This window comes from Panicum virgatum, chromosome 3K, assembly GCF_016808335.1.
Source record: "Panicum virgatum strain AP13 chromosome 3K, P.virgatum_v5, whole genome shotgun sequence".
NCBI classification, from domain to species: Eukaryota; Viridiplantae; Streptophyta; class Magnoliopsida; order Poales; family Poaceae; genus Panicum; species Panicum virgatum.
The window spans coordinates 33,977,902-33,990,867 of NC_053138.1; the positions used below are offsets into that span (position 1 = coordinate 33,977,902).

Sequence of the window (12,966 nt, forward strand, 5' to 3'; positions counted from 1 at the left end):
TGAGCTCGGCGAGGCCGTGGGCGAGCTCCAGTGGTGGGAGTAGCTTTCCAGCGGCGGCGGCGGTGATGTGGCGGGATGGGGACGGCGTGGCGTGCGTGCAGGAGGCCAGCGAAGGCGGTCCGAGGGCGGTGAGATGCTCGTACGTGGCACGTAGAGCGGCGTGGAGCAGCTGACGATCCTGTAGGTCGGCGGCGAGAACCGGCGGCGGGGCAAATCAACGGCGACGGCGGCGCCCGCAGTTTAACAGAAAGGGAAGTAGGGGAGGAAGAAGAAGGTGTGCGGGATGATTTTGTAATTTTCCAAAATTTTAGGGGCCAAACTGTAAAACAAAAATTTCCCGTTGATCTAGGGCTCAAATGAAAAAGTGCCCAAAATGAAAATTGTTCAGTTTTTCAAGACCTACAACTTTCATGTTGTGCAAATTTTAATTAAATCAAAGGATTTTGAAATATTTTGAAATCCGCCAATCCTTTTAAAATGCAAAAGAACGCGACTTGGTTTTTAAAAATTACAAGGGTAACTTTGAACATAAATATATCCTTTTATGAGGATAAAAGTGAAAAACAAAATATGTATTTTAACCCCTCATAAATTTTGAAATTTTTCCTTTTGCAAAACTATTTTGTAAAAAGGACTTTGTATTTTTCAAAAATAATAAAAATACCCTTGCTAGGATAAACTTGGTTTAAATTTTTAAATGAACACAAAAATTTTATTTTTATTGACCCTTAAAACCTGGATTGTCACATTCTGGACCCCTGGCCCTCGCCGCCGGCGATCACCGTCGCCGGAATCGCCGGTCAACTCCCTCTCTCATCTTTGACCCCGACCAAGGACCCAATTGCTTTGACTAAAATCATTCCAAGGTCCTTTCTGTAAAAGTTCAAACCTTTTCCTTTTTCTTTTCTAGTGAAATTTGATAAATCCTAGAAAAATGAAGAAAAATAAAAAAAATGTGAAATTAATTTTGTTTTGTTCCTTTTAATTAGCTCTATCATCTGGTGTGAAGAGTTTGAAATATTTCCTTGTGTGACAAATTTCAAAAAATAAAACTTAGTAATAGCTCTTTTTATTTATACCCTTTGTTTTAGAGCTCTACTTTAAATTATATTTGAACCATGTGTTCTATAGACCACATCTAGCTCTTTAAAAATTTTGTAAATCTTTACTAAACTCTAGCTCAGGCTTTTAAAAATTTAATTAAAACATTTTTGTGGATTGTTTAATTGGTCAATTTCCAATTTTTAGTGAAGGAAAGCTATACTCAAGCACTTCACTAATTTCCAATTATTGCATTGCATATAGAAACAACCTCGTTAGCAGACGGAACGTACGAGCTCATCCAGGATCCCGACGGGGATTTCTCTGAAGCTCTAGTTAATGTTGTTAACATAACTGAAGCTCCGAACCCCAATTCGGAGGAACCCTAGTTTACTGACCCTATAGACACCACTACAGGCAAGCCCCGGTGCATAATCATATTATTTCAAATTATAACTACTTATTATGCTATTTACTTGTGCATTTAAGTTATTGGAGTTGAATGAAAACCCTAGATGCATAATTCTAGATACCTATTGATTGAACACTAGATCTGAGTTCGAAATAGATGATATGCTAATAGGGCTGGTAAAAGTCGAGTGATTGCTTGTCACTCGCGAGCTTTATAGGAGTTGATTGTTTACTTTCTCACAATCACTATAAGGACCATGGACGGATTTGTTGAAATCCGTCTGTGTTGATAAACTTGTTAAGGCCGCAGTGTGTGGTAGCGGTGGTTAAGCGTTTGAAAGTACTAGCCACATGCCGTAAATATGGTATGCGGCAAGCCAAGTAATTGATCAGGTCTGGCAAGTGGACATACCTTCCACTCTCTCTTAGAGATAGGAAATTAAATATATTGAAAGTTAAGTTATATTGCAATAACCACGGGTGTAGAGAATGGCGGTTCTCTATAGTCGGGGAGAGTGGCGCTGATCCACGAACCGGAATGAGAAGCAAACGGTTGCTTGGGAGTGACTCGTCAGTGCTCCAAGTGTGTGTGTTAGGTTTACCCTTGCAAGATTGGAAATTCGATTCAGAATCGTCTGTTTGTTGCGGATATTAAGACTGCTTGATCCCTTTGCCACATAGATTAAGAATTGAAACATTTATAATACTTAATCTTGTTGGATGCAAATATATCCTCTACCATGTTTGTGTAGATAGGTCCCTATCTAGACTGGATAATCCAACTAGAATCTGAAAGCTAAAACTTGAAAATAAGGATCTACTCTTTGTTGCTTTTCAGCAAAAGAAACCCCAGAGCCTTCATAAACTTTGCATGTCTAGGGCTACTATATACCCTTTGACGGGTCAGTCTTGCTAAGTATTAGTATACTTAGACTTGATTTGTGACTATATTTTCAGGAATGACTTTGGAAGACTGTAACACCCGGTTTATAAAAGGACATAAACCGAGCAATCATATACGTGCCAGGATCAAGTCACACATATATACAACAGAATGAACAATATATCACAGCACATATCACGCAAAAGATATAATAAAGCGAATACGAATGTTATTTATTACATTAATGACAAAATGACTGATACAAAGTATGCGGAAGCGTAAAACATATACGAGAAACTCTCGGAAGCAGGGCGCCATAGGGACGTCGACTGGGAGACGAACGCCTAGAAGTCCTCGTACTCCGGTAGCTCCGGGTGAACTCCCTCGCGTCGGCAGGAACTGAGCAGCAGTAGAGTATCCCCAAGAGGAAAAAGATTAGAGTAGGCAAGAGTGAGTATACAACTTGTACTCAACAAGTATAACACAAACTATGCGGCTCTAAGGTTGGCTGACTCAACTGCATTAGCTTTTAAGTCTTGGCAAAATTTTATTAAAGCTAATTACTACAAGTTGATGAATTACCATAAACCCAGTTACATAGTAATTAATCAAAATTTATCATGTTACTACTGAGAACCAAACCAAACCAACCACCCGGGGAAACCCTCCTAACCAAAGGAAGATAACCCCACTAATCAAAAGTAGGATCTAGGCCGTTCATGACCGTGAGCACGGCTAGTATACCAGTTTTACACTCTGCAGAGGTTGCACATATTTACCCACAAGTCGTGAGCTACGCTAGTTGTTCATCACACTTCCTTAGGTGAGATGACTAGCAAACTCACTACGAGGCCGTTACAAAGGATCACGTTGGTAAGGTGTAACCGCTAAGGATTCAGGCAATGCAACAATGGTGCCCACCTCGAGGGGGTACACAGACCAAGCCTCGTAGCGTAGGGACCATTGAAGCTCAACCCCCCTCTTGCCCCGTCGGTAAGTTACTCCCGAACCAAAATGACCTAATTATTAAGCCAAGACCGTCCCATTCCAGTCTTGTGGCAGCGCTATTGTCCCAGGTTGTCACTCTATGAACCGGTCCATATGGAGAGTGGCCAACCTAGCAGTAAGCACCGTGCTGGCCCCCTAAACCATGTTTCTAACAAAACCATTTTATAACGAGACGTGATCCACTCAAACGGGCCACTCCCAGAATTAAGTTGCATATACCATTAATCAAATTAATTAAAAAGGATCAAGTGTGTTATAGCGCGGCACCTAGCACAACTAACCAAAATGCAACACAAGGATATATATAAAGGATATAAAGTGGCTAGGAAAGTCCTTATGGGCATACAGCATTAAAATGCAGTATGAAAATGTATTTAAAGTGATAGGTGTTGTTCATGTTATACTTGCCTTCCTTGAACTGCTCCTACTACTGCTCAAACTGCTCAGAAGATAGCTGCTCCGGGTACTAGTACTGGGGCTCCTCAGATGGATCAACGTCTACTCACGAACACATGGCCAAAAACAATACACAACATAAACATACAAGCAAACAAGAGCAAACATTAAGAAACAGTACAATAATACATAAAAAAAGCTAACAAAACTAAGCTAAAACTATTCAACGTGTTACAATGATCGCGTGGACATAAAGAACACCTAAAACGGAGTGAAAACGCGAAAACTAGGCCTAAAACAAGGTCCAGGGGCTTTTCTGCAAGAAAAACTAAGTTTCTGGGGGTTTTCTGCAAAAAACCAAGGGCCTAAACATAATTAAACCTTGGATCCAGGGACTAACATGCAAAACCGCCGGCTCTAGACTGCGGGTTCCATTTCTAGAAAGCTTGGGGGGGTTTGTTCAAAATTCTGGGCCTAACTGGAATTACTTTTCAACTAGCAGGGACTGCGGATTGAATATAGAAAAGCTGAGGGGCTCTTTAACAATTGTGCCAGGCCGAAGGGGTACGCGTGATCCTCGGCCGTTGGATCTGGATCTGGCGGCTCGGATCTAACCGTTACGGCATTCTAATCCTACGCGTCCAACACAGATCGGACGGAACAGGTGGAAAGGGGGTCGACGGCGGCGGCGCTGGTCGCCGGGAAACCCTTTCCCGCGGCGGCGCCTCGCCGGAGAGGCTCGAATCCGGTGTTCCAGGGGTTGATTCGAGCTGGGTTTTGGCCGTGGAGCACCGCCATGGCATACGTAGTCCACTAGCGGCCTTGTCTTTGCTCGTGGGGGTCCGTGGCGGCGAGAGCAAAGGCGGCGGTGGCTCTGCACGGTGGCGCATCACCAGCGCGCGTGTTCGTGTGGTTCTAGGCCTGGATCAGGAGTGCAAAGCATGCGCAAGGGCTCTGTGCAGCACGGGCGAGCCCGTGCATGACTCGTGCGGGGCTGTGCGGGGTTGCAGAAGGCTCGCCATGGCGAGTTCACGGTGCGGCGGCGACGCTGCGCCGGCGTGCCAGTGTTCTGGTGCCTGGGGTGCTCTACCAACCCTAATAGCTAGCGCAAAAGGCAGCGGAGGCCGAGGGATTGCTCACCGAGGGTTTGGATCGGACGGTGCGGTGGTGCAGGGAGACCGATGTCGATGGCGAGCAGCGGCGCAGGAACGGAGCTCGTGGACGGGGCACTGCCGGGGTACTCCGGGCCTCGGATCTCCTCGAGTTGAAGCGGGGTGTTGCTGCGGAGGCGTACAAGTGGTCAGGGCGAGCTAAGGGCCACCGGCGGTGAGGAATCGCAGTGGCGGACAGGGTTTACCTGAATCAGGCTCCGGTGGAAATTCCGGCGATGTAGTCCATGAACCGGAGCGTGGCTGGCTTAGGAAGTCTCCCGGGGGCCGAGGCGGAGCTGCTGCGGCGGTCGGTAGGGCCTGGGGTGCGGTGGCGTGGCCGGTGCATAGCGGCACAGGGAGGTCTGCGTGGCGGAGCTAGGTGGGCACGGCTGGATCTCGGCCTCAGGCAGCACTGGAATGGAAGGTGTGGCGCAGGGGGCTGTGGGGGTGCCATTTAAGAAACACAGCTGAGGATTTGGGCGTCCGTGCCGTTGCAGGCGAGGCGAGATTCGCGGCGGTGAGCTCGGGCGGACGCGCTGTGGGAAAGAAGGAAAGGGATGGATCCGACACGCGGGCCCGGGCGAGCAGAGAGGGATGCGCTGCGGGAAAGGGGCTGACAAGCGGGGACCACTGGGCAGCGGCGCACGCGCACGCGCGGGCGAGCGGGAGCGGCTGCAAGCCGAGCGCTGCGGTCGAGCGGGACCGGGTGGTCTGCTGGGCTGGTCGCGGGGAGCTGGGGTATGGGCCAGACGGGAAAATGGTGCTGGGCCGGGTGAGCGGGACGGCCACGGGAAAGAGAGGGGGTCGGGCTGGGTTGGATTGGTTTCCTGGGCCGGGTTTTCTTCCTTTCCTTTTCTTTCTCTTTTCTAATTCAACTCAAACTAAAACCATTTGAATTCAAATTCAAATTTGAATTTAATCCTATCACTCAAACAAAAAGAACAATGCACCAGCATGAATGCAACAACAAATTTTAAACTTAGACAAGTTTTAATTACTTGTGATACAAAATTAGATTAAATGAAAGACTAATCATAATAAACCTTAGAAAATTAAATGAAGCCAATTAAATTTATTATTAAATGATGGAATTTAAATTAGTGTGTTACAAAGACCCAAACACTAGCTTGACTTGGCCTAGTGTGTCACCTCGTCTCCAACTAGTGATAATTCAACTAAAAGATGTCATGTTCAGGCTTATCATGATATCTATCCTACGATGGTTCACTAGTTTGACTTGGCCTAGTGTTTTACTTTCCGCTGCAGAACTTCTCTCTTATACTTAGTTTCTGTGAAACTTCTCTAGTTTCCTTTGGAATAAAACTTGTAAAAGCTAGAGCTTCGGCTCACTAGCTTCAAAACTCTGAAGTAAATTATACCTCTTACCTATGTGATGTAAAATATTATGGAATTGTTGTATCTCTGACTCACCTTCGTGCGGGATGTATACTTGTGTTACGATCCAATATCAAGTGGTTTCATCGGGATATTACCCGACAGACCAATAATTATACCGGTTGAAGTGTGTGTAGATGTTTAGTGCACTCAAACTGGTGTAATTTAAAATGGTTCTGCCACATGAGACAAGGTGATCCTTTATCTCTCCTTCTTTTTGTGTTGGCAGCTGAACTGTTACAGTATGGGGTTAATGACTTGTTTCATCCACCATCCACCAAAAATATGCACACACTTGCACATCTTGATCAAGGTTCATGACTTGTTTCTTCTTTGGATCCGGTCTTTGACTTAGCAAAATATGACAAGCAGGTTTGCCATCATACCCTCCATACCTATGGATCTACCAAAATGAAACGATTAGAAGTAGAATGGAAAATAAAGGCACATAAAAAGGCCTTGGTGAGGAAAGAAACACATTTGAGCGATACGAGAGATCACTCGTGGAACTTACAAAATTCTTTTCAAAAACTGTATAAAACCTCCGGATTGACAGTTGAACAAAGAAGTGGATAAATGGTACTCTACAAGCTGTTCTGACCCTCAACCGCCAAAGATGAGGATGATGTTATAAGCCCCACAGGAGTAAGGTAAAAGGTGCGAATAAGACCAACTTATTCAGAATAAAGGTAAGAACACTCGGTTGTGCCTTTTGCATAAGTCAGGAATGCGACATTGTAGCAACTCCTGATCAACAACCTAAGTCTAAAACTTTGCTCGGGACTGAGAGAAAGGCTAGCTTGGGGGAGTTGTTGATGGTCCTTAAGTGCCAAATCCGACTGTCATCTATACTCAATAATAAAGCAAAACTATACACTTTACTCACATATTTGTATCACTAACCTTGCTCCACAATTATTTTCGAGTTTATATGATTTCAGATGAGCAAGAGTGGAACAAAATGAAAACACGCAGCAGACGCCATACAATTACGCAAGAGATCAGATCCGGCGTCACACACTTATTAAGAGGGTCCACCTCACAGAGCAAACGGGCGCGCCACGCATAATGCACACAAGGAAAGACATCAGGGCCCACACGTCAGCCTACCAGAAGAAGATAAGCACGAACGGCTGATAGGTGGGGCTGGCCGACCCCTAAGGTCCGCCGAACCTGGCCTGAAGCGCATCCAGGTGCATTTCGGGGAGGAAGTCATGGCCAAGGCACCTGATCACCTTTCATATGTGCGTTTGGCGGGAAACCGACCTCCACTAGTATAAATAGGCCTCTCCTCCACCCACCTCAGCACACACACTTCATTCCACCATTCCAAGAAGGCTCGCCTCTCTCTTGCTGTCTTAGCTAGGTAGTGGAGCTAGGCTAGTTTCTCTTAGCAAAGCAAGTCGTCTTCGGGGTCGTTGAGCTATCCTCGGCTCCCAGTATGGCTTTGTATTCGACTTGTCATACTTCTATTCATAATATAGAGTTGTGACATGGTTGCTTTACTATTTTGATAGTTTATCAATCCATGCTTAGTTCGTTCATGAGTTATGCTAAGGTCTTCGTTAGGCCAGATGATCCGGGTACGGATAGGGTTCATTGTGCTTTCGGGCTTGCTCTAGCGTTTTACTTGTCCATCCGAAGGGTAGGAGACTCGGGGACACTAGCGTAGTGACTTCATGCATGAGCGTGGTGCTCGGGTATGCGGGATCCTTCGGATATGACCGTACTCCATGGTGTGACTGGGGTAGATGGCAGGTGGTGACAGCCCTGTCTGTCCGGCGTAACAGCTGTGTTGCGTTTAGTGTACTCCCCGACGTTCGGGTTCAGTGTAGGAGTTCATGAAAAGAGGTAACGGGACTGGATATTCTCCAGTGCGGGACCTTCTCCCCGCTATCCCATTTTCCTGGCACCTGTAGTCCTAACCATGTCCTAAAATGACCCCAACTTTGGATAGAAGCACTAGGACACCTAACCTAGCCTAAGCTCCAGCTGACTTGATGTAGGATAGAGTAGTCCTTTGTTTTGTTGTTTATCTATTTTATTCCTTTCTCTTGGAGTGTGGTTGTGTGCTGTGACACATTATCCTTGCTTATTTATTTACCAGGACTTACCCCTGCTAGAGTTTTATCTATTGCTTGAGGTATAATGTCATGGTTAATGTTAAGTACAATACCTTATGTTAAGTACAATACCTTTGCCACCGCCATTCCTTTGGGAAACAAATAAATAACAATATCGTTACTGTCTGGGTGAAATATTACAACGGTATATCCGTGCACTTGCGGACCCATCTGTAATTGTATAGATTATACCACGACAGTGGCACCCCTTGGGTGCAGTTGCTAGGACGGGTTGGCGCCCTCATTTCTAGTGATTGCACTAAGGACCGCCAACAGGCAATTCTGAGGCCCTTGCCGAGGTCTTCGCAAACCCTATATCGACTTAAGAAATGCCAACAATCATCCACCAGCAGCAGGGAGTAAGCGTTTCCGCTTAGTGTCGCCAGGCGCCACCGGCCCATAAAAATCTCCGTGGACCAGCTCCAATGCGCGCTCCGCCCGCCACAACGCTTGGTCCATTAATGGCGTCCTCCTCTGTAGGCCTCGCACAACTGGTCCACCTACTCGATGGCCGGCAGCCCTCGCACCAGCTCCTCGCGTGCCATCCTGCGAAGGGCCGCCATGTGACCGAGCCTGGCATGCCAACGCCAGGCATTCTCCTCGCCACGAGCCGCACAATGTCGATGTCGAGGATGTACAGTCGATTCCCCTGTCGCGGTACGCGCGCCAACAACCAGCCATCAAGCTCATGGAGCCGCATCACACCAGACTTGACGTGGATGTCATAGTCAACCACGTCAAGCTGTCCCACGCTCACGATGTTGGTTGCGAGCTGGGGGATGTCGTTCTTGCACGCGAACACGACCGTGCCACAACCCTCAATCCGCGCCACCAAGTCGTCGCCGTAACGCACCGTGCCGCAGACGCCCTTATCCAGCTCCGCGAACGCCGCCCGGGACCCCGACATGTGATTTGTGTCCCCGCTGTCGAGCTCCCACGACGCAGCATTCTTCTCCTCATCTTCTCCAAGGTGGACGAAGACGTTATCCTCCCGCAGATGGACTTGCAGCCCCTGAGCCCCGGCTTCCTGGATCTAGTGCCTCCTGGACGTGGGCGCTGGGCCTGGTGCAGGGGACGGAGGCCGCGTCGGGGGCAAGTCCCTGGACGCAGGTGGTGAGGCTGGTGGCGGCGGAGTCTGTGCGTCCCGCGCCGATGGCGATGCGGGGGAGATGTGGATGTCTGATGTAGACTGAACCAGCTGCATCATCTAGAATGATCGATCAAGCTAAAGAATGTTAGCAGCCCGTCGCCATCATCTACCGGGTCAGGAACATCACGGCAAGCAGGAGGCCCAACAGCTGTCCCGCGCGCCGGTTCGGACCGGCTACTCGCGCTTGCAAGCAAGCCTCTCTCCTTCCTGCCCCAATATATTCCGCGCTCTCTGTTCTCACATTCCAGTTCTTCCTTCTCGCCCCCGCTATTCTGTGTTAACGTACAAAGAAGCTACCCCGGCCCAGCTAAAGAAGCTACCCCGGCCTATCGATCAATGCACAATAATGCCCTTTTTTTTTTCTTTGCCCATTTAAGATAGGTATGTAGCTTGCTTGAAGAAAGGGATCATTCGATCCATATGTACATGATGATGGATGTAAAAAGATGGAATTAATTTGACAATGACGAGATGACCAGATAGATCAAATTAAAGAGAAGCAACTATGATACATATACTAGTACGTACGAAATAAATCCGTTCCGAGCGAGCAACGCAGGCATGTACGACATCAGAAACTTTTAACACGCGGATCGATTGAGTAAATCACGCCCCTACCAACGTATGTAAGCAATGCAAGTAGGTAACTGCCTCGCAAAAAAGTACGTAGCAAGGTAACTGAAGGACAGCGGAATATTGAGGAAGATAACTTACTGACGGTCGCTGTCTGGTCCATGAGGGTTTGCGTGCCGTTGCTCTTACTCCCAGTTATCACGGTCCTGTCAGCTCCCTCCCCGAGCAACATGACGTTTTTCCTTGTTATTTTGATGAACGGTTCCTCAGAGACGCCGGACTTGACGAGGACAACGTAGCGCTGCTTCTCGCATGGCACGAGATCCGGTGCTGCCTTAAGAGCTTGTTGGATCGTCGTGAAGCAGGCGAAGTCGTTGCCGCAGCCTCCCTCCTTTGCCACAACGGCATCCGCACGCGGAGGCCAAGTAGTGCCCGCCGCCGGAACGCCGCCGGGCGGCTGGCGAGCACCGCGGCACCCCGCAGCAGACAGCTGGGTCTCGGGCTCGACGGCGCCGCTGCTGCCGCTGCTGGCATCACCAAGCAGCGCAGGGAGCAGCAGCAGGGCCATCACGGCCAGCCTGCAACTCCTGCCTGCTAACATCATCCCTCAGCGCATTAACTAGCTCAGTGGAGTGAACGAACACATAAGCCCGTGCCGCACCCAGCAGCAGCAACCTATATATATAGGCAGGCGGCACAAGGAACTAGGACAGCGCCGCCGGCCCGGCCCGGGTGGACTGGGCCGATGGGTTTTGAGTATCAAATTAATTTTAGCTTGAAATTGACGTGGCATGGTGATGGGATTCTTGTTGGATTGATCTCCTTCCTAATAGGTATTAGGCCCTTAATCCGCGCCCTGGTCGGGGACGCCCAACCCTTAATGGTTGGTGGGCCCCCGCTGTACAGCACCAAATAAAAGGAGTGAGGGGCCGGGGCACTCGGTACGAGGTTCACCGCGCCGCCAGCACCCTCACCAACATTTTCTAAACCCTAGCCGATCTGGAGGGGGCGCTGGAGCAGCGGGAAGACTCACCACCGCCGCCATTGACCCTGGTCCGTCACTGTTGGCGTCGTCGTCCACGACAACGCCGCCACGACCGTGAAGCCGCTGTATCGCTCGCCGCTACCCTAGAGCAGATCTTCATCAGCAAACCAGTGATGGCCGCCTCAAGCTCCTCCGGTGGTGATGGTCTCTCCCTCTCTCCCTCTGTGTACTCTCTCATTTCTCCCGTTCTAGATCTAGGACTCTTGTACTCGGAACAAAGGAAAGAACATAGAATCCTCTCGATCTATGCACTGTGTGATCCTATGGGCCGCCTAACAATGGTATCAGACGCCTACACTAGAGTGTAGATCGAGTTGGGAAAGGATGGATTCGACCACGAATCGAAAGAAACAGAGGACAGAAAAGCATATCAATGAAAATCGAAAAAGAAAAGAAAATACAAACCCTAACCCTTGGGGATAAAGGCGGCAGGACCTACCTGCGCACACCACCGCCGACCTTCGCCGCGCGGCACAGGCGCCGGCTCGCCGGCACAGGGCCGCCACTAGCCGCCGGGATGCATGCGCGCGGGATCCAAAGCGAGGCACCGTCAACAGCGAGCTCGACGATGGCGCGCTCACCCAACGGCGAGCGCACGCGCCGGCGAGCAAGCCACGGCGGCGCCGCCTCGTCACTCCTCCGCGGCCGCCATGGCCGTCGCCCTCTAGGTCGCCGCCGCTCGCATGAGAGAGAAAGGGGGAGAAGGAAATGACTTAGGGTTTCCGCCGGCCGCCGCGTTTTGTTCCGCCGAGGTGGGGGGGCGGCGGACGGCCGTCGGATCTGATCCGATGGCCAAGAGCGAGCTTTGGCCTCGCGGGCTGAATGCGGCCCAAGAGGTGTTGCGCGGGAGGCCGCTTTGCCGGCCCAGGCCCAGGCTGCGGCCTGGGCACGGGTGACGCCGTGCGCGGGGTTAGACCGCATGCTGCTGGGCCGCCCATGACGGGCTGCCACCGGCCCAAGAGGGAGCTGCGCGCGCAGTGAGCGCGAGTTTGGGCCGCGGGCTTAATTTGAAGTCGGGCCGCTTGAACAGTAAAAGATTCCGAATTGTTTTACTCTTTTTCAGAAGCATTTTTTTATGTTTTTTGTGTAGTTTGATTCTTTATTCAAATTTGAACCAACGAGATAATTTGTCTTAGAGAAAAGTAAAGTTTTACAGTCATATTGCTTCTGAATAAATGTATTTTACAAGTTTCCGCTGCAAAGTTTAAAGTTATTGCTCTCTAATTTAATTCGAACCAACGAGACAATTAAATTTAAGAGCATGTTAAAGTATTTTTGAGGATTATGGTATTGTTATTTTCTTACCAATGTTGTTAATAGCAATACTGTAATTTTAATGTTTTTTGCATTTATTTCTATTTCTGCCCAACAGTGATATAGATTTAATTGGATAGACAGTTATATGTTTTAATTTTGACCAACGTTGGAATTATTACATGCCATCATTATTATTATGTTCTCACTGTTTTTTGAAATTTTCAGCGGGGATGAACTTGATGGGATTCATCAATCACATCCCGACCCTAAAAGGAGATAACTATGACGAATGGATCAAGAAGGTTGATCTTGCTTTCGTCTGTGGAGAGGTGGATGAGATAATCATCACTCCAAAGCCCACTGAGCCACCGGCTCCAGTGAGAGGGGAATCTGACACTGATGCTGAGTGGCAGAAAAAGGAAAGGGACTATGCTCCCTTAAAGATGGCTTATGATCTCAAAAAGACAAAGTGGAATAATGCCAACAAAAAATGTGTGGCAGTGATAAAGAACACAATTGATCCTAACATTTTG

General features: G+C 48.5%; 1 protein-coding gene across 1 annotated transcript; it reads right to left on the reverse strand.

Annotated features, from left to right (window-relative positions):
• Window positions 1–3,760: 3,760 nt before the first annotated feature.
• Window positions 3,761–10,768, reverse strand: LOC120699065 (probable pectinesterase/pectinesterase inhibitor 6). Its single transcript, XM_039982928.1, has 2 exons — window positions 10,273–10,768; window positions 3,761–3,841 (listed from the first exon to the last, which is right to left on the reverse strand). The coding sequence occupies exons 1-2, from the start codon at window positions 10,733–10,735 to the stop codon at window positions 3,810–3,812; spliced, it is 495 nt and encodes a 164-aa protein (XP_039838862.1). The 5' UTR covers window positions 10,736–10,768; the 3' UTR covers window positions 3,761–3,809.
• Window positions 10,769–12,966: the final 2,198 nt, after the last annotated feature.